This window comes from Anguilla rostrata, chromosome 5, assembly GCF_018555375.3.
Source record: "Anguilla rostrata isolate EN2019 chromosome 5, ASM1855537v3, whole genome shotgun sequence".
NCBI lineage: Eukaryota > Metazoa > Chordata > Actinopteri > Anguilliformes > Anguillidae > Anguilla > Anguilla rostrata.
Window position 1 is genome coordinate 45,116,453 of NC_057937.1, and position 25,964 is coordinate 45,142,416.

General features: G+C 41.8%; 1 protein-coding gene across 4 annotated transcripts in view; it reads right to left on the bottom strand.

Moving 5' to 3' along the window:
* LOC135255386 (fibrillin-1-like) overlaps positions 1-25,964 on the bottom strand; it is a 59,954-nt gene that overhangs the window by 13,132 nt on the left and 20,858 nt on the right. For all 4 annotated transcript variants that reach the window (XM_064336487.1, XM_064336486.1, XM_064336484.1 and 1 more), the window contains 36 exons: positions 25,400-25,525; positions 24,490-24,612; positions 23,687-23,809; positions 23,242-23,394; positions 22,651-22,704; positions 22,311-22,436; positions 22,088-22,210; positions 21,809-21,928; positions 20,697-20,834; positions 20,045-20,095; positions 19,664-19,789; positions 19,053-19,280; positions 18,629-18,754; positions 17,671-17,799; positions 16,788-16,913; positions 15,576-15,701; positions 15,204-15,326; positions 12,423-12,548; positions 11,952-12,077; positions 7,738-7,860; positions 7,482-7,604; positions 7,048-7,173; positions 6,009-6,131; positions 5,447-5,569; positions 5,051-5,218; positions 4,855-4,923; positions 4,560-4,685; positions 3,916-4,038; positions 3,365-3,523; positions 2,800-2,871; positions 2,544-2,669; positions 2,297-2,419; positions 1,292-1,417; positions 875-991; positions 612-737; positions 84-203 (listed from right to left, as the gene is read on the bottom strand). In XM_064336487.1, coding sequence (XP_064192557.1) covers positions 84-203; positions 612-737; positions 875-991; positions 1,292-1,417; positions 2,297-2,419; positions 2,544-2,669; positions 2,800-2,871; positions 3,365-3,523; positions 3,916-4,038; positions 4,560-4,685; positions 4,855-4,923; positions 5,051-5,218; positions 5,447-5,569; positions 6,009-6,131; positions 7,048-7,173; positions 7,482-7,604; positions 7,738-7,860; positions 11,952-12,077; positions 12,423-12,548; positions 15,204-15,326; positions 15,576-15,701; positions 16,788-16,913; positions 17,671-17,799; positions 18,629-18,754; positions 19,053-19,280; positions 19,664-19,789; positions 20,045-20,095; positions 20,697-20,834; positions 21,809-21,928; positions 22,088-22,210; positions 22,311-22,436; positions 22,651-22,704; positions 23,242-23,394; positions 23,687-23,809; positions 24,490-24,612; positions 25,400-25,525 — 4,446 coding nt within the window. The remainder of the gene's footprint in view (positions 1-83; positions 204-611; positions 738-874; positions 992-1,291; positions 1,418-2,296; positions 2,420-2,543; positions 2,670-2,799; positions 2,872-3,364; positions 3,524-3,915; positions 4,039-4,559; positions 4,686-4,854; positions 4,924-5,050; positions 5,219-5,446; positions 5,570-6,008; positions 6,132-7,047; positions 7,174-7,481; positions 7,605-7,737; positions 7,861-11,951; positions 12,078-12,422; positions 12,549-15,203; positions 15,327-15,575; positions 15,702-16,787; positions 16,914-17,670; positions 17,800-18,628; positions 18,755-19,052; positions 19,281-19,663; positions 19,790-20,044; positions 20,096-20,696; positions 20,835-21,808; positions 21,929-22,087; positions 22,211-22,310; positions 22,437-22,650; positions 22,705-23,241; positions 23,395-23,686; positions 23,810-24,489; positions 24,613-25,399; positions 25,526-25,964) is intronic.

Sequence of the window (25,964 nt, forward strand, 5' to 3'; positions counted from 1 at the left end):
GTATAGACATTTAAAATGCCGTAACGTGTATGTTGTCTGTACGAGGTAGCCTTTCTGAGATAAAAAAATGTCATCACAGATACCTTTACACTTATCATCAACCAAAGAGTATCCCGAAGAGCAGATACATCTGTAGGATCCATCCAGGTTTTGACAGCTTCCAGGGCCACATGTTCCAGGATTGACAAGACATTCATTGATATCTACAAAGAAAAACATTTATTTTAACTTAAAATATATATTTTTGTTTGGGAAATGCAAAATATTACAATAAAATGTTTTAAAATATTAATTGGAATTTGTTGAATCCCAGGATTCACTTGTAATAGATAGCATCTATTGTCGACTAAAAGGGAAATACAATTCTGGTTAAAATTTAAATTGGAAAAAGATAATCCATCGTTTAGGGTGGACAAGATTAACATGATGGATAAAGTACAGGAGGTGAGGCTTCATATCCCAACAATGAGTGCAACCACTCAGTACTTATCCACCAATCTGCTGTCAACAGCTGCTGCATATGAACCAATCAAAAAGACAACACCCTCCCAGTCTTTGGGAGAACCCAGTGACTTCACTGAGTAGCAGAGAGGGATGAGGCAGGCCCTCACCCGCACAGATCCTGCCATCGGGCGTGAGCTCAAAGCCATCGCGGCACAAGCACACAAAGGAGCCCAGGGTGTTGACGCAGTCGCCATTCCGACACAGACCCCTCTGTGTGGCGCACTCATCCAAATCTGGAACAGAACAACACAGTCATACACCGGAGGCACCAGGCAGAATCAACCATCACTGTTCTGCCTCGGCACAGGAATAGATGGTAAAGTTGTCCGGATGTCCTTAGAAACGAGGGGCGAGTCTTTGTTGGGCGTACCTATGCAGTCATTGTTGTGGGAGAGCTGGAAGCCAGGGTAGCACAGGCAGTTGTATGACCCTACTGTGTTTTTGCATGTCCCATTCCCACATGGCTGCCGCTCGCACTCATCCACATCTGTAATGACAGAAAAGACTTATTATATATTAAATAGCCCCACCTAAAACCTCTTAACCAACAGCCGCCTTTTATACAATGATCAGCCTACATTGACTGAGTTGTCTGTTCTTGTCATCAAACATTTTAATGTTTTTTGTGCTACACGTGAAAGGATTGATTCCATGCAATATATATTTTTTAAAAGCTGAGCAGGTTTAACTTCTCAAAAGTCCACACATATGGCAGATCTGGGACCAGTTCATCATATCACTTCACTTCTATCACAAGAGGAATTTGGTCAAGAAAGGCAGCCCTCACCAATACACATGGACGAATCTGGAGTTGCTTTGAACCCGTTGGGACAGATGCAGCGATAGCTTCCCACTGTGTCAATGCACTGTCCTGGGCTGCAGATCCCAGGGTTCTCAATGCATTCATTTCGATCTGCAGAAAGAGAAACAGGACTTTTCAGAACTCTGGCCACCTGGATATCGCTGCTTCAGAATCAAATAATGACTGAAAGAAAATCCATACTTGTTGCACAAGAATAATTTTTATTGGTAAGAAGCATAATGATTAAAAATTCCCAGACCCTGAGTCATATGTCTCTTGCACAACCCCTGTAACAGTACAGGTTACTTGCACTGTTAGAGTGAAGCAATTGATGAATTATACTTCTGAAACTTCTCCAAAGCTAAGAATAGCACACATTTTTGTCCCATTAAAAAACCAACGGTCTCATGTTTTCACATTCCCTATTGAATCAAGGCATGAGGTTACACTCTGAACTTTCTATATTCTCTAAATGTTTCTTGCATTTTCTAGATTCTGTGTATCAGAAAATATTAAGTGCTACAGAGTCCTTGTTTCTTCATGTCTCTTATTTGTGAGCCTTTTCATCATGTCCTATACATGATTACAAACAGAAGGCATTTACTAAAACACTAGTCTCAAAGCCATTAAAAGGGGTTTGGGCTAGTAGTGTTTGTCATCTGGAATGCACTTTCTCAGAAATAAAAGAAGGCAAAACAACAGGAACCAAGCATGGCTCATATTCAACTTTAATAATGGAGTCTGATGCCCAGGCTGTTATCAAGATTTTCCAGGGAGAACACTTCCTCGAATTTACAGTGGGACTGAAACAACGGCCTATGCGGAGCAGTAAAAATCAATGACCCATAGTACCTAGAAACCACATTCCTTCCACCCTGCTCTTTTCATGACCCACACGTGAATGTTAGCTCAATTCCACCTCTCAGGTGGCAAGCACTAGGCAGCATAGACATGTGAAGCATAGATGGGGAGGTTTGGTCGGGTACATACCAAGGCACTGGCCAGTGGGGGTGAACCGGTACCCGGGCTTGCACTCGCAGCGGTAGCTTCCGGGGAGGTTAAGGCAGACAGCGTTCCGCTGGCAGACCGGTCCATTCTGGCACTCATCGATGTCTTCATGGAGCGCAAAGAAATATCAAGATAAAACACACAGCCTGTTAGCATCTCACAGCTATACATATTTTATCATCCCGCCTGTTCGTTCTCCCAAAATCACAATTAAAAACATGTGACTAACCTTCGCAGACGAGAAGCTTGTCATTGTAGATGAAACCCATGGGACACTCACACCTGAAGCTGCCAATCATGTTGATGCACACGCCATTCTCACAAACGCCCGGGATCTCCCTGCACTCATCAATGTCTGGAAAACAACAAAAGGGCCTTGTTTTAAAGTGCCTTCTATATGAAATGTAAATACACCAAGAACAAATATGACAAACAGGAACAGGAAATAGTATAGAGGAAAGGATATTCAAGTTGGTGCTCCTTACCTACTACCCGTCCAGTATAAATGTCAATGTAGTATCCTGGTCTCTCACTGCCACACAAGACAGCAAATTCATCTAGAGGACAAGAGAGATCATCAGAGAACAGGAGTATTTTCTGAGTACAAGTTAGAGGGCATATACAGTATAATACTGGTTTACAGTCCCCTGGGAAGCTGCACAGTACTGTAGTAGTAGTGCTCAAGTGGAGTAAACTGGAATAGTGTGCTCAGGTACAGTACTAAGGAGTGCTAGGAAAAGTACACTGTACTATAGTACTAACTTCGCTTGAAAAAATAAGATGTGGTGCTCGGGTACTTATTGTAGTAGGAGGACACCGTGCTTGGGTACTTACTGTGTTAGGAAGAAGACACTGTGTTTGGGTACTTATTGTAGTAGGAGGACACCGTGCTTGGGTACTCACTGTGTTAGGAAGAGTATGCTGTGCTTGGGTACTCACTATTCTAAGAAGAGTATGCTGTGCTTGGGTACTCACTATCCTAAGAAGAGTAGGCAGTGCTTTGGTACTCACTGTGCTAAGAGGAGGGTACTGTGCTGATGGGGTACTCACTGGTGCTGGGGACAGGGCACTGTTCACATGGTTTGTTCCAGGCTCGGCCAATGTTGTAGGAGCAGCAACACATCTTCTTTGTCACGTTGAAGGTGAGCTCACCATCACATGTTCCATTGTCAGAATAATAATTCCTATAGCACAGGCTTTTTCGCATGTCTGTGGTGAAAAGACTTGACTCAAAGTCTATTTCTTTCAAATATTTTCTCAAAACTCTTGCAGTATACAGACATATGGAAGTAAATATCAATCCAAGCAAATGTACACCAAAGTATCTTACAGCAAACAGACACACACAATAATAACTTTATGATTTGTTTCTCTGGCAAATTGTGCAGAATAAAAAGACATCAATAACAGCAAATAAAAATATAACAAAACAATTATGATAATGAATACAACATCAGGGCTGATAAATTAATCAAACAATAGGCAGAGATAAAAAATAAACAGAAGTGAATTTTTAAAAGAGATTTCAAAGAAGACTTGGTCACTCTGGTGTCCTCAGGCAGACTGCTTCAGAGTCTAGTAACTATGTATTCTAATCTTACCCATGCAGTTGTTTCCACCATTGACCTGCATGTAATCAGGGGGACAGACACAGGTGTAGTTTCCTATGGTGTTGTAGCACTGGCCTGGACCACAGATCCCAGGATTCTCGCATTCATTAACATCTGGAGCAAAACAGAATGCATTGTGAGGAGTCATTCCTGCCTTTTCCACTCTAATGGCTGTAAACAACCAAGTATGTACTGTGATCATGAAAACAGGCCATTAACCTATCCTTAAACTATGGGGATGTTTGAAGTTTCCAGACAGTTCTTTTGTACTCATTTCCAACACAAACCCCAATTAAAAAGCCATTAACCACACGGACTCCCACTTGACAGAACAGCGTATGCCGGTTTCCTGACCTCAAGGGATATGTATTTAGCTAGCTTGCTCTAATCCAATAGATGGAACTGGCCACATCATAAGGGCCCAAAGATCAGCACAGACTGTCATCTGTACAGAATTAAAGTAAATTATGATTTATTGACTCATATGAAAAACTATTCACAATGCTGTATGAGTCAACACTACATCCACAGAGAAAATCGGTTCCCTGTTCCTAATGCTAAATAAATATGAAACTGTTTTTTTGTCTTTCACCAAATAAACACTCAATAAAGCTGAAGAAAAAGAGGCTTTGTACCTTCACAGACCCTGGTGTCTTCATTCAGGGCAAAACCCCTCGGGCATTCACACTGAAAGCTCCCAAATGTATTAATGCAGTTTCCTCCTTGGCAAAGACCAGGCAGTTCCTGACATTCATTGATATCTGCCAGAAAGCACACCAGCGTTACACAGGGTCAAACCTTCAGCTGGAAGACAAAGCTCACTCACATCATTGTAGTTCAATCATGCAAACATACTTGCATCAACACCAGATGAAGCCAAAAACCGAAAAATAATAATGGAACTGTGTAAAACACAGTTCAGACTCTCACCCTCCAGAATGACCGTGATGGGGTTGGGTCGGAACCCCTCTCCTCCCGGACATAAGTTTTTGTACTCAGCTGTGAGAAAAAGAAATCCCAAAAAGAAGGTTTTGAAAAGAATGGATTGATGTTCTAAGAGATGAAGTCAAATTGACATTCTTGAAAGCAAAGCTGGTCCAGGAAATGAGCTGGACATCTGACTCACAGGAGTTTAGCTGCGGGCATTCCTCACAAGGGCTCCCCCAGGCTTGCCCTCGAGAGCAGCAGCATGAAGCCTTGGACACCCCAACGCCAATCTCGTTAGAACAGTCCAGGTTGAGGGATGCATCACCCCGCCTTTTAACGTCCAAGTAGCAGTTGCCAGAGCGAGTATCTAGAAAAGGCCAAATGTTGGTGACAAATATGACTCAATTTACATTTCAATGGTTTCAAATAGACCTCCATAGAGAGTACTATTGTTGTACCATAATTGAGGACAGTCAATCAGTTAGTTTAAAAAAACGACAATATTCACAGTTAATGTGAAATGTAATTTTGAGGTTCTTTTTGTAGAGCATGAAAGGCCTTTTGTGTTGACCCAGTTTTCGAAGCAGTGTCTTACCCACACATCCAACACGAGTTGGGTTGAGCTCGAAATCCTGAGGACAGTTGCAGATGTAGCTGCCTGGAGTGTTAACACAAAATCCACTGATGCAAGTAGTTGGATCAGCACACTCGTTCACATCTGGAAAGTGAAAAAAAAAACAACCCCCTCAATCAAAAGGGACAAAATGTGCCATTCTGAAATAAAACATAAATTTTATTCTGAACAGCAACAAAAACAATGGCTGAACTCTTTGTATGTGGCTGAGAGAGGGGGCACAGAGATCTACTTGAGTGCCAACTAAGTCTCCAAAGTAGCAGAGTGTCCATAGAGAGTGTGAAAATAGCCACCCTTCTTGTCACACTTTCCATTCAAGGTCATGTAAGGAAAGCTGAAGCATCTGTTTCAGAGGGGATGGGGCAGTGAAGTTGTTATCGCATTACAAAAAGCAGGACCCAGGACAGATAGTCATGAAGTATATTTTGGGGCTTTCTAGAGTTTTTTTGTGGAGGTGGACATGAAAGAATTGGGATTCTTTACATCACTGTTGCATATTTAGGATTTTTTGGTGCTCCATTACCTGTGCAGTTGCCTCCACTTCTGTCAAGTTCATACCCAATGTGGCATTCACATCTGAACAGGCCTGGAATGTTCCGGCACCTTCCATTGACACAAATATCTGCAAAGGTGCATTCATCTATGTCTGCAGACAGAAATTAGAGGTCAGCTGTTAGGAATTAACAGGGAAATCATGGATACTGAGATATCAACAGAGCACGAGAGGTATGCAAGAAGTGGGGAATGCTGGAGGCAAGTACACAACTCCTTCCGCATCAGGAACTGGACTGGAAAACTTTTACATTACCAAATAGTCACCGAAGCTAAACCATAACTCATGAGTAAATAAACTGTTAAACCACTAAGGAAATCCCAGCAATAAACACAGTCACAACTGATTGTGCACATCTAAATATTACATTTGATGTAATTTTGTATCCTGGCAGCTTTATCCTTCTGTAATGAGGAAATAATGATAGGCTATTGCAAGCTTCAGTGACAGCTTTTGCAAGATGACTGCCTGGAACACCCTTAACTGACTGTGTCCAATAAAAGAATCAGATTTTTTTGAAGTTCCCATGGGCTAACCCCCATCACAGCCCTTTTGCACAATTTAGGTATTTAGTTAAAAACTTAAAAAGAAAGACAAAGCTATTTAACCAATAAATATTACAGGCGTGCCATCACCTTGCAGTAATAATGCACCCCAATTAAAAATTTGATCCTGCATGTCTGGAACATGGACAGTGGTGGCTATTAATCTCAAAACGACCCGAGAGTTCTGAGCAAAAATGACAAATTAATCTTATTTAAAATAATTTTTTTCTTCTTCTTCTTAATCTTCTTCAGTATTCAGACTATGAAAAGTACTTGAAAAAGAAACTGAATATTTCTCTCACTTCCAAAAAAAAAATGATATTTCAACACTGAATAGCAGCACCTCATTGGATTGTAGACGGTAGACAAAAAAAGTCTTAAGGCTACAAAAATACATGATGACAAGAACAAGCTACTTAGGTTCTAATATGTGTCACCTGCAGGGGTGACCTGAGAACTCTTACCTTCGCAAGCCTTGCCGTCCGGGGTGGGAATGAAGCCCATGTCGCACTCGCAGCGGTATCCCCCTGGGAGGTTCAAGCAGTGTCCGCTCTCGCACAGGTTCACGTTGTCCGCACACTCATCACTGTCTGCAAGCAAGCAAAGGCACACACAAACGCCCAATGAGAAAGTCATCTTTTGCCCAGCAGTTACGAAAGCAGCAGACATTTGAATCTTTGTGATGCTAGCAGGAACACAGGGGGGTACACATACACACTCCAGCCTCTCCATTAAGTGTTTCTTCATAAGACTTTCATTAAGCATACATAAATGCCAACATTACTACTCATTAAGCCCTCAGGCTAAATGCAGGGTTTGAATGCGCCATGGCCGTAGTTTAGCGGCTCTCTCTACGTTCTGTGACTGTAAGCATGAGGCAATGAGGTGCGGCTGTCACCTGAGCAGTAGAATCCGTCCCCGCTGAAGCCCTCCTTGCACAAGCACTGGTAGGAGCCCATGGTGTTCTTGCAGTCCGCATTGTTGCTGCACGTGTGGGTGCCATTGGAGCATTCGTCCAGGTCTGAAACAGACAGTGGAAGGTAATCACATTCAACCGGTTCACAATTAAAATATGGTTATTTGCAAAATTTGACTGTACTTCTACTTCTTCATAGACTTTCACCGGAAAAAAGGCATCTGTGCTGTGGGCTCACCTGTGCATTTAATTCCATTGCCGATCCAGCCTGGGCTACATTTACACTTGAAGCTGCCAGCGGTATTGGTACATGTGGCATGTCTGTCGCAGTTATGAGCTCCAATCTCACACTCATTAATATCTGCAGAAAAGTAGTTAACAGACAGAGAAATTCAAATGGGTTTGAGGTTTGTAGGTCTTCATCAACACTGAAAGTACAAAAATGAGGTAATGGCCAAAGATGAGCTCACATATACTCTCCATAAATACCCATCTGCCCAGCAGGTGCTTTAGTCACACCACCCTGGTCACATGATACTCTGCATTACAAAATTATCATAAACATGCCTCAGATTTGAATTCCATTTTGAAATCGTATTTCTCTGGAAAGTACATCAGGCACGGTTGCCAGAAAACTATTAGAGATAATCTAGGTCCACGAGTATGCAGCAAGCATATTTTCAAGTTAAGTCCATTTTTGCATTATATGCTTTACAAATTGCAATAGAAGGGAATACAAGAGAAGCAGAGGCTATATTCACCATGTGCATGTGTCACCTCACAAGGCAGCCATGTGCAACAGCAGGATTGCACAAAGTCAGCACCAATTACCTTTCACCCTGGCTTTTAAAACATTCAATTTCAGTGAAATGAAATAGAACTAATCTCTGAACACAATTTGGCAATTGTACATTGGTTGTTGCATGTATGCCTAAAGTCACAACTCATGTGCCAATTTATCTTCTCAGTTCTGTATCTTTGACTCAAAATGTCATCTAATGGGAATATCAATGAAATAAAACAGTTATCACATGACAAAACTAATGTAGCACAGGCTCTGTTGTATTGGCACATCGTCAAATTATAATGAAAGTAGAGTCAGAAGAAAACAAAATCTTTCACAGCTTTACTGCTAAATATTCCTGGCTAAACTTCTCACAATGAATAGCTCACCCAAAAAGGTTCAATTTTTCTTCATCTCACACTTTAGCCCTCAGGTTTTGGTTGCACAAGGTTACGCGAAAGTGGCCCCACTCTCGTAGGGACCCCACCCATTGAAAATATGAGTACTCTTATTGGAGCAAGTGAGTGGAGCAGGGTGAAAAGGAAAACACTTTCTCAGAAAGCCTGGTGAGAAAGCTGTAACATTCATGATGACTGATAAACAACAGTAAGCATTAAGGTAGAGACAAATCATCACATGAGTGAGAATACTCTCCATTATAGGCACTGCTGACTGTTTATGGAGATATTCACAAGGTATAGGTAAGGGGTATGCCCCACCAACCCATAATAATATCCATCAGCCTTCACCTGAGTGCTTCGATTGACATCAGCATTTCTGTAACATTCACTGCATCGATGCAAAACATTGCTTGTTCTACCTTACCCTGCCAAGTGTCAGTACTGTGATAATAACCCAAACAGGTCAGCTAGGGCAGAGCCAAATTTGCTTTATTTCAGGAACACATTTATTTTAATCAGAAAGCCATCTGTGCACAAAAAAATTACAATGACAGGAACAAAACCGTAGAATGTTTGACAAAAACAGTATCTGGCCATGTGCCAAGCCAACAGCACAAAAGCTGGGCATTCTGAAAAGAATAGGTGGAAGTCATACAATTTAACCACACCAAACTCCCAAAGGGTCTCAGCATATGTACTTGTTTCACTGTGCATCTAGTTATTAATGACAAAAATATAAAAATCAGGAAAAGTACTGCTTTGTAGATGTACTGAATATCTTGAGTAAAGGGAGCACAGATTCATGCTGAAAATCTTAGATTCCATGGTATAAAATCCTCATCTTTTTAAAATGAGTGCTAAAACATTGTGTACCGTCTGATCACAGGATGCTTCGGAGATATTCATTTGATCCAGATACATCCTACAGACCTTTGAAGCCAAGTGGGGAAAGAAAAACCCATGAAAACAAGCGCATCGTGCCAAGAATGTGGAAACCCAACCAATAAACTGTGAGCAGAATTCTTTGCATGCAAAATCTGTGTCATGGTCACATGCTGATTGGACCCAGTAATGATAACTGCAGATAGAGATTTTTTAAGAGGGCTAATGCTTCACATATTATAGGGGAATGTTTCTATCTGTCAGGGCAGAAGGTACAGCATGACTTCAGGCAGACCCTTTTGTGATTTGAAACATTTTTGTTGCCCACAGTGGACTTCCCATGTGGACTACAAAGAGGTCTCTGTGAGAATGATTTAATGTAGGTCTGCATAGGGCCACTCCTAAACTTCTAAACCCCTCTGTTTCAGAATTGTATTCCCACCCTAACTTTATGTGCTCGGTAATGTTAAATAAAAAGGGAAATTATTCCCCAATGGCTATCATGTGCAGCTGGCTCAGGTATTTGGAAGAAGTAGAACTTTATTTAATCCTGGGAAAAAAAAGACCCAAGCCCTGAAACTCATCACCGTCAACATTTTTTCAGAACAAAAACAAAAAGGCTTACCTTTCAAAAGAAAAACTTCCCTAATGATTTGTCTTAATGATTACCAATACAGAAACAATTAATTAAAGGCTCAGTCACTAAAATAAATTTGGAGTGATGGGTTTAGTTCAGCAGATATCTACCTTTCACCTCACAATAAAGCCAACAATCCACTGTAAAACTAGCCCAACATTTCAGACAGATGAATTGCAAACAAAGTGAAAAGCAATCCTTAAGATAATCATTACATACCTATTTCAAAAGTTTGGCAAATCTATCTGGCAAATGTGAACTGAAGACATATAAATTATTGGAAAGTAAATTAGCGAGTTAACCATTTCCACGCATTCTCCTACTGTATGCTATTTTCACTCTGAATAATAAAACTTTAAAGTGCCCAAATTCCAGCACATTGGACAAGAACAAAGTGTACTCTTTTTACCAAGCACATGCATCCTGTGCTTAACAACAAAGAAAATAGTAAACATCTGCAGAGGACCAGAATATGCACAGAGAGACTGAACTAACAGCAGGAGGGTTGGGTTATTCTCCAAAGCCATCGCATGATTTGGAAAGATTTGTTTGTTTGTCAAACTGGAAACAATGATGACATGAGAGCTGAGTAATGCAGGCAGAATGTTAATAAAACCCAGCAGCCGTCATGCTGGCTGTTCTCATCAAACGCATGTCTTTCCCAGCCACGCTTCCAAAAAACATAATCTGTGACCTTTTCCCAGCCGTGCTCCTCAACCACTGAATCTTGCAAAATGTTCTTAAACCCTAAAGCGCTCTTGGCTGGGAGGGCCTTCTCAGCGTACGGTCCCCCTTGTTTAGGCACCACTGCGGCCATTCTAGAAAAGTGCGGCTTAAGCTAATGATGTCACGCAAAATAACCTTCCACCCGATTACAGTACACAGCATACGCAGCGTAACATATATGCCGTAATGACATCTGGGAGAACCACCAGGGCCAGCAAACATGATGACAGCTTAAACAATAGTGTGCAGGAATTCACACACACCCACACCCAGTGGGTTGCTCAGGCAGCTGGTCTAAGTCTTTCATTTGCCCTAAGTATCCTCTCTGCAAAACCCCGAGCTTGTCAGCTGCTAGGGCTAATGAACACGGAGGGTCCACTGCATATTCTCTGGACATCACCACCTTGGAATTCCCTTTCTTCCGGAGGACACATTCCCCCAACATTTTGTGGAATAACTGCAGTGAGTGATGCAATGACAAAAAAACTCAGATCCACTCAGGTCTAATTGTTTGTTAGTCCTGGACCAGCTATTATGTTCTAATGAAATGGCCCAAATGTGACGTAACGGTTTACTTAGGTTAATAAAAAAGACAACAAAGGAAGAGACTGAATAATTTAGCACATGTTTTTCACTGAACAAACTCACGTGAGAGCCTGATGAGATCACTGGCCTGGGAGAAGCCTTTAAGGACACAGCTGTGAGCAGTCTGCTCACAGGTAGGAGTAGAAATACCTTTGAGCAGCTGCTCTTTAATTGGGGCAGCATGTTGACTCACCGAGTCTAGCCTTCATTGCATGATGCCTGTGGATTTATGGCGACACAGCCCAAGAATAAGGTGTGTTACGGCCCTGCCAGACAACAACACCGCAAGTCACACAGGGTAACTCCATGCCCAAGATCAGAACTTAGGAAAGAAGATACCTCTGTGATCTCCAGAGACCTGTTTCGTACTCGAGGCATAGCAATGCTTGCATTTTGCAGTACCACAGCGGATGGAGGGAGATGAGGGTGGTGTGTACCTGTACAGCCCGTTGTCCCCTTCCTGACGGAGTAGCCCAGGTCACAGTGGCAGATGAAGGAGCCCTTGGTGTTTTCACAGTTCCCACTTAGGCAGATATTTGGATTGAGCTCACACTCGTCAACATCTTAAAAAGGTGGTGGGGGGGGGGGGGGGGCATTTCTTAGTCTAAAAATAACAAGGACTATTTATTCATACCAAAAAAGGAAGCTCTCACTTTACAGTAGAGCTGAATCTGGTTTAAATCTACACGTGTTATATCAGGCTGGTAATTTTTTTAATTGTCTGATTTATCAAAACTGAACCATACCTACAAGTCACATAATTTCATCCATTATTTTAAATGTAAAACACCATTTTCATGTAAGAATTTATATATAGTTAGAATATAAATACATAAGTAAATAAATTAAGTGTTATGCTTATGTACATTCGTTGTTACGCAACTGTCATAAAATTCCAAACCATTTACCCAGACAGGTCTTCATATCCTCAGAAGACATGAATCCATCGAAGCACAGGCACTGGTATTCACCAGGGATGTTTGTGCACTGACCCCCATCACAGATATCTGGATTGTCCTCGCACTCATCGATATCTGCAAGGAAGAGAGTGGAGGATCAAATTCAGGATAAATGCATGGCAGTGGCAGCTGGAATATTGACAGGCTTCAATGAACCAATCAGTGATCAGGAAACCAGACGTGTGACTGTTGATTCATTTATGGGGAGTAACTCAGCGTTAGCATGCCACCCAGACCCTTAGCTCTTCTGCTAGCATTCTGCTCGTAAGCTAGTCACTCATCATCATGCCGATAATGAAGGGGTTGTGCATTTCACACTGAAGAAATTCCTTTTGTAAGTTTATAGCAAAACCAAGATCCATAACATTTCTTGTTAACAACTGTGTTAAACAACGGGTAAGAACAAACACATTTTCAGTGAACACAGCCATTTATAATGGGTTTTTATGAGAGGCACTTGTCAATGCTAACACAGGTCTGGCTCCCAGGCCATCTCTGTGGGCTGAATCCCATTTCCTATTCCGAAGCACATGAATGTATACAGTACATGCATTACAAAGCGGTCCTTCCCCACTGCCTAATTACTTTTTCACTGTAACCCATTAGCATCGAATGAACTAGAAACCTGCCAACCTGGAGTACATCTGATATAACATCATACATGTGTGTTAAATACTTTCTTTGCAGAGAGCATCATTCCTGAGTGATAGCCAATTCTTCAATTTTATCACACATCTCTTACCAACATAAGCTTACTGTACTTGTGCTTTTACCTGCATGAACTTATCTTACAATCTCAAGCAAAAATTGCCTGAACTCAAGGACTAATTATTGAGGAGACAGGGGCGTCTTAAAAAAAACAATGTCTTTGGGAAAGTTAAGTAGTGGGGCATACCAAAAGCACTACGCATAATTTAATATGATGTAATGCAACGTGCAGCTCAGAATGAGCAATGTGCTGGACACTGCTTGGAGCATGAAAGATCTGAATGGATTATCTGAGGGGGGGGGGGGGGGAGGGTGTTAGCTCGCCCAAAAGGTCAAGCTGGCTGATGTTAATAGTTATCCCACTCAACTTTTTATGCTCTCCCCCTCTTTCTTCCCAATTGTTGGAATGGCCAATACTATTTATCTACACTTATTGCCGCAATATCTGCTATCAATTTGGGAGAGTGCAGGCAAGCTTGCTCTCTTCTCTGAAGCATGTAATGTCAGCCACCACTTCTTATCACACTGAGTTTGGCATGAAGAGACATGAGTCAGAGGAAGACACTTCCTGTGAAGATCAACAGGCGGACTTGCAGGCACTCGATCAACCCGCAGAGGTTGCTGGTGCACGGTGAAACACCATTACTCACACACGCAGTTTTTGTACTTAGCCAAGTGGCTACTTGTGTTACGTATTTCCAGTAATTGGCCACAGTGCCCAAGTATGCGTGAAGACTGCAGTGCGCAGAGGATTTTCACCGTACATTGGGAAACCCTTATCGACTCGAAGATGTTGTTCCCGGTTGCAGCGGCAACAAACGTAACAAACATATTTTACTGGGCATCAAATTGTGCTGGCTGCTGTTAGCAAGCAATGCCCACAGGTGGCCAACCTTTGCACAAATAATTCAAACACATTCTTATTCACACTAGACATATAGACAGACTGTATATATGGTCCAATAATATGCGATAAAGTAATGTGTTAAGATGCGTAGCTTACATGGGAATGTTTTCTTCTCCGTCATCTTGGCGATTCTCCATTTGGGAAGACTCTTAGGACTCCTCAACATGATGAATTGTGGGAAACACTTAGCTCCAAATACCGCTCCAAAGCGAAATTAGGGTAAGGGTGCATTACGTGCGGGACAAGTGTACTGTGTGTTGCCATTTTTCAGACATCGGTCTTGCGTGCTTACACGTGTTGCATGAACGTGCACTTAAGTAGACAAAACCGCAAGTGTGGGTAATGGGACAGGCCCACTGTCACTCCTAGGTAATGCTACAGCCAACTGTTGGAGCTGGAGGTCTGACATGGAGTATTTGTTCTGAATGGATCTGCACATCTAGTTCACTTTTGATTTGGCAGACTACTAAACAGTGACACTGCTGATTGGTTAAAATGTAAATTCAATTTTACTTTTACAAGAAAAATGGTCTCCAAATGGCCAATACCAAATCTTCCTGCAATGCTTGAAGGATAAAAAGGCCTAACATACTAGCATTTGTTTTGTATGATTCTTTCTGTAATATAGCCATTAAAAAGTCATTTTTATTACACAGGGTCTTTAAAATCCCTTTAATTTCCCAAGTCTCCTATCCAAGTACAATCCAAGCCCAGTTCAGTTTAGCTTCAGGCAAGAGTAAGAAGAATTTCACAGGGTGGTATGCCTAGTGCTACCCATTGCAACCCTGCATCTGTTTTCATTTTTACCACTTTCTTCTTCCGTTGCCTCATACTTCCAGCCATGTAAAAAATAATTCTGCTCTGGAATTCTTTCATTTGTTTTTCGCTTCTGAAAGGAGGTGGTTCTGAGCAACAATGAGGACATATCCGATGAGAGACGGACTCGAGCTAATGTCGTGCCATCAGTGACAAGGACTGAGAATGCTCCACACCGTTTGCTGAACTGTCAGTTCTCAGTGCTGAGCCGGAGACTTCCGGATGACGCGCACATGGCAACCCCTGCTTTATATTTGCAGGTAAGGTCCCGGTGAGAGTGAGCCACAGAGGGGTCTCACCTGTGCAGCTGCGCTGGTCCGGCATCAAGGCATAGCCACTGCGGCAGCTGCACTCATAGCTTCCCTCAGAGTTGGTGCAGAAGGTCTCACAGCCCCCATTCTGAATAGTGCACTCATCGATATCTGTCGGAAAGTGTTGTTGGAGCAAACATCACAGTCAGTGACAGGCAGGTAATTCCAAAAATTCACAATAATACACTCCAAAAAATGCGTGCAAATCTGAGCTTCTGATTTGAAATCCATTAAACACAGTTATCTCATTATTCATACGTGCACTATTATGCCACTAGAGTTTAAAAATATAAATATGTGGTCATAATAATGTGATTTAATTTTTTGTTCAATATTTCATTTCAGGAGTGGCCTTCTTACCAATGCAGGAAAGCCTGTCCCCTGTAGACTTGTATCCAGTATCACAGGAGCACTGGTAACGCCCAACCAAGTTGATGCATCGTCCGTTCTTGCATAGTTTATCACTTAATTCACACTCATTGATATCTGCAAGGAGAACAAATTACAATAAAATACTTTAATGCTCCACTGCCTAGATACAGCACAACGCAAAACGTGAAACTGGCCTTCAGAAGTGGAACATTTTTTTTCATATTGGTGGGGATTTCCAGTATTCCAATCCTGCAATGAAAATATATTAACAACATGAGTAATTAGCACACATGGCATGACTTGACACTACAGCACTGACACACACACTCCCCAGCCAAAATGCTGCATTTAAAAAAATTATGAGCCAGCCATTTGTCACAAGTAAAACTACTTGTGCAAGCATTTTGTAGTGGCCGCGAAAGACATATTCTGCCTGGTTCCTTGTCGCAATCTAATCCGTTTGCGGTCTGTTTCCCGACAGCTTGTATTTATTTTTTTATGTGGGAACTGGGAAGCTGCATTACAGAGGCCTACGTTGGAAATGTGTGGTTTCCATCTGTTGCCCTGGAGCTTGGTGCATGGCTCCCACCCTCCCTGCAGTCCAGCGAGTCTTCTCTACCACAGTCTGAGCAGGAGATTCACTGACCCTGGACATCCACCAGCCTAGCAACCAGCATTCTCAAATCCTTTCACAAAACTTACATCTATTACATCAATAATTTTCTCAGCTATCTGCCTATCTGGTCGGCTTACTTGCCGAGATAATGTTTTTTGTGGTTTTTAGATGGCTGAAAACCACAAAAAAACATCATCCCAATATGTAAGCCAACCAGGTGCCCTGACACCTCTACTATTCCATCAATTCAACCAGTAGAAGCAAGGTGTGGACAGGGGTTGCATGAAAAAAGGCTTAGGCTTTAAAAACACTGCTTGTGCTTGATTCCAGTAAACTGCACAAATATGTTAATTATCTACTCAGAATCCACTCAAGCACCCACGCACAACCGCTCAAAATCCCACAAACCCAACCACTCAGAAACGCATAAACATCCCCTCAGTCACCCTTCACACTCCCACTCAGACACTCACACACCCAGGCACTGAAATCCAAGGCAGGACCATGAATCTCCTCATCCATGAATCACCAACACCAATACCACGTCATCCCCAGCCATCCCCTCATTGCCTTTCAGAGCTCACCAAGACAGGCCGACCCATCCGTGGCGATCTGGTGTCCATCAGGGCAGCGGCACTGGAAGCTTCCCTCAGTGTTGACGCACTCACCACCTCGACACAGCAGAGGGTTCCTCTCACACTCATCAATGTCTGCAGAGAGGAGGGGCACCAGAAGGTGGAGTCATAAACACAGTGTACTACTACTACTACTACACTGCTACTATTACCCTACTCTTCAATATACTTTCATTCATGCTTTTGTGCATGTTTTGGCACACATGAGCACAGATACAAAGATTTGTTATAAACACTGACTATGCCAAGCCCATAAAAAAAAATAAAGCAGCAAATAAATAAATATAGTAACACTCAATTCTGCTGCAGATGGTAACACATAATGACAAAGTAATTGCATATAAAAATCCTTGAGGAGGGACAAATAATTATGGCGTGCTTCCTTAATGGAAGGGAATTCTGGCTCCAGCGAATGCACCAGTCAGCTCACACAGCTGGAAACACAGCGAGTTTTAAGCACCACTCCAGTGATTCCCATAAAGCTGACTCAATGTGCTGAACAGTCCTTTAAAAGAAATTGGCATAACAGCCTTTCCAAACTGAGTCCTGTTATAAGCAGAGCCATTTATTCCACACACAGCTCATTTGCAACCCCTACATTATCTGTGCTAATTACAAGGTAGGGACTGAAACCGTGCAACAGGCAATCACTTGAATTTTTGCATGTTTTTTTTTTTTTTTTTTTTTTGCTGGTAGAAAACAAGTTTCCGCTCGTATAATTTTAAATAAAGGCGTTTAAATCTGTAATGTGTTCCATGATGTACTCCCAAAGCCCTGTTGGGTCAAACGCTGGGCTTGGCGCACGTTCCACGCACGCGTGTCCTCAGCTCACCCATGCAGTTCTTCATCATCATGAAGCCGCTCTCGTAGCCCTTGAAGCACTCGCACTCAAAGTCTCCCACCGTGTTGACGCAGGTACCGTGGCCGCACAGGTCCGGAGAGATCCGGCACTCGTCGATATCTGCACCAAACAGCACCGCGTCAACAGTTAGCACAACAACAGCAGCAGCAGCAGCAGCAGCAGCAGCAATATCTCCAACTGAGCATTGTGCATTTTTAGGTACAAGAGTGGACCAGCTAAACAAAAGACTCACTGTGGCCAAAATTGAAAAAAAAAAAAAAAGGTTCACACAAAAACTAAACAAACACACTATAAGGTTACACTCCAGAAAGAATGAAAGAATGAATGAATTGGCATTCATGTTCACAGTGATGCGTGTTTGTGATTTTGTGATTTCTAAATCGATCAATATCTAGAAAAGCAGATACTTTCCCTAGTAATAGAGCACATCAGCATGCCAACACAACATTCTGATCTTTTAAACTTTATCTTGAAAGACACGGTAGACAGCCGTTTCTGTGTTTCACTTTCTTCAAGTTACCATAGTTTATTTGTTTGTGAGATGTTGACAAAATGCCGGGTGAGAGTTGCATCACAATGCCTAATCAGACTACTAGAATTGCTGAGCACAACAGAGTCATAAAATATATTTGGTTTAAAGCTTACAAAGACAAATCAAGCATCTTTGGTATATATTACTACCACAATAAATATAAATAAAAATGCATGCATTTAATGCTTTATATTAAACTTAAATAAGTACATTTAAATTTAAATAAAACTTTTTTACATTTTAAAATATTGTTTTAGCATGTCAACGCCTTCGTGTTTTTGTGTAAAATGACAAGACATAGCCCGTCCTTAATTTTGTGAGTCAAGGGCTAAAGTGAGAACGCCTTATGACTAGACTGAATCTGTCCTAACAGAATTAAACAGGAGCCATACTCACCAGTGCAGTTCCTTTCATGTGAGTCCAGGGCAAAGCCACTGTCACACTTGCACCTGAAGCTACCGATGGTGTTTCTACACCTCCCGTTCGAGCACAGGCTGTGGATCATTTTGCACTCGTTTATATCTGAGGATTGAGAGCACCAAGGGAAATGTCAGCTTGGAACAACATGCATTGCTAAAATGTGGTCAGAAAACAATGCAAATGCTGAAAGGGCTAAATAAATCACTTTCAACCCCAATTTTTTTGATCAAATCCGAAAAAAAGCCTGAGGAAACAGTACAGTTACGTGTAACCCAACATTTATGACATATTGAATGGTAATCAGAATGAAATCCTAAACGAATCATTGAAGAAAATCAGGGTGCCCTTTAAGACTGATTGCCGCTATAGCACTGTCGCAGAACCCTGTCCTCCTCCGTACCTTTAAGGAAGGGCTTCCCATTGATGAAGTCTCCCCTGTGGGAGAAGCCGGGGCCTCGTGGGCACAGCTGTTTGAACTCGGGGGTGCTGTGCTCCGGGCACTCATCGCACTCCGGGCCCCAGGCCGCGCCCACTGAGCAGCAGCAGGCATCCACGCGGTGCCTCCCAGGGATGGGGGCCCCACAGCGCTCATCCTCGTGGCTCAGATAGCACTGCTCGGTGCGCAGGTCTGGGGGACGACACACAATAACACACATGTCACTCATCTCACAGCCACACCCCTCTCTCTCGCTTCAAACTCAATCAACTAATCAAATGTATTTCACAATGGGAATGCAAAGCACAACATGCAGCAAGGAACTGTGGGAAATGAAACATGATTATGATAGCAGGGCATTACCAGGAGTGAGCAAATAGTGATGCAAAACAGATACAAATTATATACTATTGTACTATATAGGTATATGGACAATAAATGTAACTTTATAAAAGCAAAATTATTAAAATAGTATTTGAGGTCAGAACAAATAATGGTACAGTAATTTGATGAAATTCAGTATAATAGCAACCTCACTAATTATGAGTGAATAACTGTGTATAAGGACTACATACCAATGCATGTTCTACCACTGGCATCCACAGTCATTCCAGTGGGACACTGGCAAATAAAAGATCCCACGGTATTTACACACTTTCCGTTGATGCAGACTCCAGGAAACACTTCACACTCATTCACATCTATTGCCAGAAAAGAGAATTAACATTGCACCCAGAACTCATATATTAAAGCATTAATATGAGACAGTTAAAGCATATTTTCAGAAAGTCTGCATGACATAAAACTGCAGCTTCTACAACATAATCAAAAAGATATTTATTCTGTTTTCAGAATAAATTCCCTAATACTCATTAAATAACATCTTTTCATAACAGACACATAAATAGCATTAAAAACCAGTAAATTTGTTTTTACCAATTCAGCGATGGCCTTACCTTCACATATTGTCCCTCTTACTCTTGCATATCCTTTAGAGCAGATTGTATCTAAAAACAGAGGCCATGTTTTACAATAGCAAAATTCCATCTTAGCATTTCAACATTCACCATTCAGGGCACAACAATTATGGGAAATGCATACAGTATTTCAGCAGTAAAAGACTGTGGGCTCATTGTAATTGCTTATTGTCAGTCTTTGCATCCTTTCTTCATGTCCTTTCAACACTCCTTAGCTCCACCCAACTGAGGATGTAGGGAAAGGATGTGAGGATGGAGGAGTCGAGGAAACATATTTGGCAAATGGAGCATCCTTGCTCTTTCAAGCATTCATTTGAAGATGTGGAGAGGTGGATCCACAGGCTGATCATTTATACATCATCACGCATTCCAAAAAAATATTTCCACAAAGGTTGCACTCATGTGTCCTCACTTAAGCATCCTCCAGGAGCCTTCTAGCTCCTCACTCCTCGCTCCTCCAAGGAGCATTTAACAAAATGGAATGTCCTTAAAGGTCATGGGAGGGCCAAGGAGACAAGGACGGATACAATAAGCAGTAGGAATGAGCCCTATGTCAGAGCAAGTGAGGACAAGTCTTTGTAACAGACATGGCCAACACAAAACCTTACAAAGAGACTTCTTCTACTCTCACCTCTCTCACACTTGGTACACGGGCTGCCCCATGCCTCGCCCATTGTAGCACAGCAGTGGGACTTCAGTGTGGCTCCATTGATGTTGACTTCACATCGGTTATTGATAAACTTCAGCCAGCACGTTCCCTTGGTGGTTTCTGTAAGCCAGAGGAAATACAGTCCTTTCATTTTTCAATAAAACAAACTTCATCGTGTAATTACTGCAACCTCAGTAGTAAATGACATTGTCATTTATTGAACTTTCAAAGGCCTTCCAGACAGTTCACCACATCCCTTTAATTAAAAGATTAAGGGACGTTGGTTTGGGCCTGCAGCATCCAATGGGTTTTCTAATGATATTTCTAACAGAACTCAATGTATAAATATATATGACAGACAGGTCTCTCCTTTTGAAAATCCTTATGGAATAGTTTTAAGACTGAGAAGAGTGTCATCATAGCTACGTTTTTGACCTGTTTTAGACTATAGAGACATACTCTTTACTATTTAATCACATTGGGTATAGCTTTTTAGAGGGGTTGCATTTCATTAGCTTCTTAAACCAACACTCTTTTCTATGAATGTCTGGAGTACCTAAAGTACCTAAAGGTCTGCAGAATCATCGACTGGGATATACATATATATCAGTAAAGCAATAATCAGCTCTGCTTAATTGGAATTCCTACAAGTATCACATTCACTGTTAAACGTTTCTTGACGCACTACTGAACTGGGAAAGCCACTTTTACCATAGAGATGGAACAACCAAAGACCTAGACAGGTTAATTTGAATTCTGTTTTTAAACTTGCTGATTTATTCATGACACTGTCTACATTGTCTGTCTGATTTCATGCGGCAAACAAAAACAAAAAAGAAAATACAAAATTGTATTTGGTTTGACCTATTATTCAGTTTGACCCACAAAACCACAATTCATTGGGATAATGACAAAGTCAATCTAACTGCATTCTGCTGTTTTTGTTGTCATTATTCTGGAGTCAATTCTGCTAAATTAAATGTATATTTTTTAAAATCACATTTTCAGTTAAACAACAGCCCCTTCATTGCCGATGGCTAAAATCTGGAAGCCCAGCCCACACTGGTAGTCACCCCTACCATCACCCCACTTACCCACACATTGAGTCCCAGAGCTGTCCAGGGTACTGCCTGTGGGGCACAAGCAGACAAAGGACCCTGGACTGTTCTTGCACTCCCCATTTACACAGGGATTGGACTCACACTCGTTGATATCTGCAGAGGCAATGCACTATTATCGCACGTGGCTTATACTACCAACACAATTATCAGATCAAATCAGAAAATGAATGTGGAAAAGGCTACTTGTTGAGCAAATTAATTAAATAACAATGTAAAAGTTCGTTAAAATAAGTTGAGATTGTATGAAGTCACCTTCGCACACATCGGTTTCTGGCTGAAAGACATATCCCTTGGAGCAGTGGCAGGTGAAGCTGCCAGGAGTGTTTCTGCACTGTCCGTTATCGCAGAGTCTGTTAACGGCGCATTCATCAATATCTGTGGAAGAGACAGGCACATGACAGCTCATTACCTCCTATGTTAATAATGAGCCTATAAAGTCTTATCCAAGTAATTATTTAGCAGAGGTGTGACTCACCATAACAGTGTTTCCCAGAAAGGTCAACTTCAAATCCTGTGTTGCAATTGCATTTATATGTTCTCAGCATATTCTCACAAACACCATTTTCACAAATGTCTGGATCCAAAGCACATTCATTTATATCTGTAGGGAAGAAAGCAACATGACAAATATTAGAAATCCAAAAGAAATTTAAAATTCGGCTGCGTTTCAAGATACCAGTACACTCATTTCAAGATGTTTTTATTACTCTGACAATATATTGAAAGTCATTTGCTTTTTTTGGCTCATTTGAATGAATAATACTGGGATTCAAGCAGCTGTATTTAAGACTGGGATTCGTCCAGGAAGCATGTACCTCTGCCATCGGTTGTAGTGCCTTCTCCATGACTACAAAGTGCCAAGAATTCAGCTGAAAAACAAATAATCCCAGGATGTTCTTTTAATAGTCCAGAATGCTACAACTTCTGAATTCAAAATGCAGAAAGCTGAAGGTGCTAGCAATATTGTGTTATTATCCATGTCTGTGCTTTGTGCATTTCTCATTTTGCTGTTAATGAGCATGTATACTCAGTCAACCTATGCTGCATAAATTTAGTGAGTATGCATAAAAAAATGAGAAACTAATGAGAAATTGGTGCCGTTTTAAAAGAAATCCTATTCCAGTAACATCATATGCTGCTGAACATTTTTCTGAAACTGCTGAACTAGAAACTGTAAACTGTTAAGCACTCTTACTGTGAGACTCATCTGTCTGATCAGTGACACAGCTAACTGAAGTAAAACCTTAAGCTTGGACTAATCACCAAAGTGTCCTATAAGGATTTGTGTCTTGAAATTAAAAGTACTACATCACAATATTGGCCAGATACTTTCGAGGTTGACTTCCTCAGTGCTGTACTGGTGTACTGAAGGCAGAGGATGCTGGGAAACTGGGACACATTAGTACCTGAGCCCCGCGGTGGACAGGGTTGACACGGTTCTCCAAATGCATACTCAACACTGGCACAGCAACACTCGGACTTTGTGACCGCACCGAAGAAGGGCCTCACGCACTGTCCCCTCTTGTAACCTCCATAACATGTGCTGCGCATATGTGTGTCTGTATTGGGGGCAGGGGTGGGATATAGGGGAGGGCGGGTGGATTTGGTGGTGGGGAGGAGAAAAAGTTGGTGGTAGAGGGCGAGATCTCTCAGAGCAGATATCTCAACTTATGTAACACTGTGGCAACAAAGCTTACAACAGTATCTAGGCAGATACACAAATAATTCACATGCAAAAATTGTCACGATAACCATGATTAACACATTGTTGTTGGAAAAGAGGGAATGGATGTGACAAATTTGAGGAGGAGGCAAAAGGAAAGATAATGCAGACTTAAAAGCGTGACTCACCGACGCAAACGCGGCCATCCAGCCCCACGGCAAGGCCGGGCATGCAGTCGCATCTGAAGGAGCCCTCGGTGTTGACACAGTGTCCGTTCATGCACATGCCCTGAGTTTGGCACTCATCAATGTCTGCAACGAGAGGGCCAACATCACAGAGCGCCACCACAGCTCCACAGAGCTCTAGATCACAGTGAGCAAACCACGGGGCATACAGAGGTACAGATGGGAAAGCTTGTGCCTGCCATTACAAATACCGAACAGGCACTAGCGAGTGGTCTTTCATGGACATATCGATGTCTGTTGTTGTCAAGACAGACTAGATTTGTTTCTCCTTCCACTTTAATCAAACAGCATATAACCATTGCTAAAAACAACCTGTCGAAAGTTGTATAAATTCCCATAGCAATCATTTCACAAACAATGGAAGGAATTTGGCAAGTTAGAATGTGTTTAGGGGATACCGTGTTAGGCGTACTCCCGAGAAAACTGCTCAAAACAATTGTCATTTTTTATTTTTCATATTAACAGAACTTTCCCGAAAAGGCTTGTACATGGTCACCATATTTCAAGCTATTTGTTTTACCATTACTCGTATTTAAGAAATCACCAGGCTGTAATTTTCAACCAATTAAACACGGTTTGTGCAGAGCTGGAAACATCTACTTCCTCTGATCCAGACAAAGGGGTAGGTCTTTTTTGTCACCAGACTATACAAAACATTAGTGAGAGCGTGAATGCCTCACAGGGTCTCGTCTGATTGGTAAAAGCTGCAATAACCCAGGCCAGAAATGAACAGAAATGAGACGTACCCAGGCAGAGGCGCCCGGTCGAGTCCAAGTAGAAGCCTGGCTTGCAGATGCATTTGAAGCTGCCATCCTCGTTGATGCACATCCCATTCAGGCACATGTTTCTGATGCGGCACTCGTCCTGATCTGAAACCAAACATCCATGCAGTTTCCTCAAACGCAGCATTTTAAGGCACCACCAGTTAAATGGCATCTTCAGTGATTTGGGAGTTGCTTCCATCTGCGGTGCCTCTTTCTTCACTGACTCGGTTTTGTGCTACTTAACATTAATATACTGTCAGGTGTTGTCATATACAATTATATATGCTTACACAATATCGTATGTTATCATGTTGTCACATGATTACATTTCCAGCAGCAATACCACCCAATACCATTCACATGGTTAAATGCTGAATCAACCCAAGTGTAAGCTTGGTTAGCGCTTGGATAGGATTAGATCAGTTGTTGCTAGAAGAGGTTTGGTGGGCCAGTATGGGGCAATCTTCTCTCGAGAGGCCATTAAAGATCCCATTGAAATTTTCAGAAAAGTACAAGGGATAATCCAAATGTGCTGGCAAAATTCCCAAAAAACTGGCTGTCTACATCTGGCCATCTAATCACCCACTACATCTGATTGGCTACACAATCCCTTACACAATCCCACAATAATATGCATTTATATTTCCCACAGCAGAAGAGAAGAAAACTGAATTTTCAGTTCACCTACCTGGTTAAATAAATCCAGTCTAATGTGGTCATATACTGTCAATTGCCACTGCACAGAGTCAAATAAACTGCCACACTATCGTATTGTGCCTGGGATTATCCAACTCACGGTGCTGTGATGTTAAAGAACGCACACCAGAGAGCAGAAAACACAGCTTATGAACACAGCAGTGGACAGTAAGTGAAGTTTTATGGGGAAACAGACCTTGGCAGTTCTTTCCATCAGCAGAGATTTCAAAACCAGCGTTGCAGACGCAGTGGAAGCTGCCTGGAGTGTTGACGCAGCGGCCATTGTTGCAGATGCGCCCATTGGCTATGCACTCGTCCAGATCTGTGAGAAAAAAAGAGAACAATCACAGGGTGCATCTCTCCAGCCTGTGCACGCTCTGTCATTTGTGTTCTGCAATTCACACTGTCATTCGTAAAGCTTCTCCATTCTTGTTGCCTATATTCTTCATAGTTTGGAATTTGAGGTGATTCTGACACATTTCATTTTATTTTTATTTTTCATATTATCATTTTCTTGCAAAGTGATCTGGGATGTTTGCACGAAGAACAATAGACTGTTGTATTGTAATGCACTGCAAAGATTCAAGCACAATTCTCACAGGCAGTGAGACCATTAAAACAGACTAATATATCAACTTACTGCAGTCAAACCAGAACCAATAAGCTCCATTTGGCTAAAACACCTCTGTTCTGTTTTGACTCGAATAATTGGACAGATGACAGTCCGTTTCAGTCCTACTTATAACCCTGTGCATTGCTGT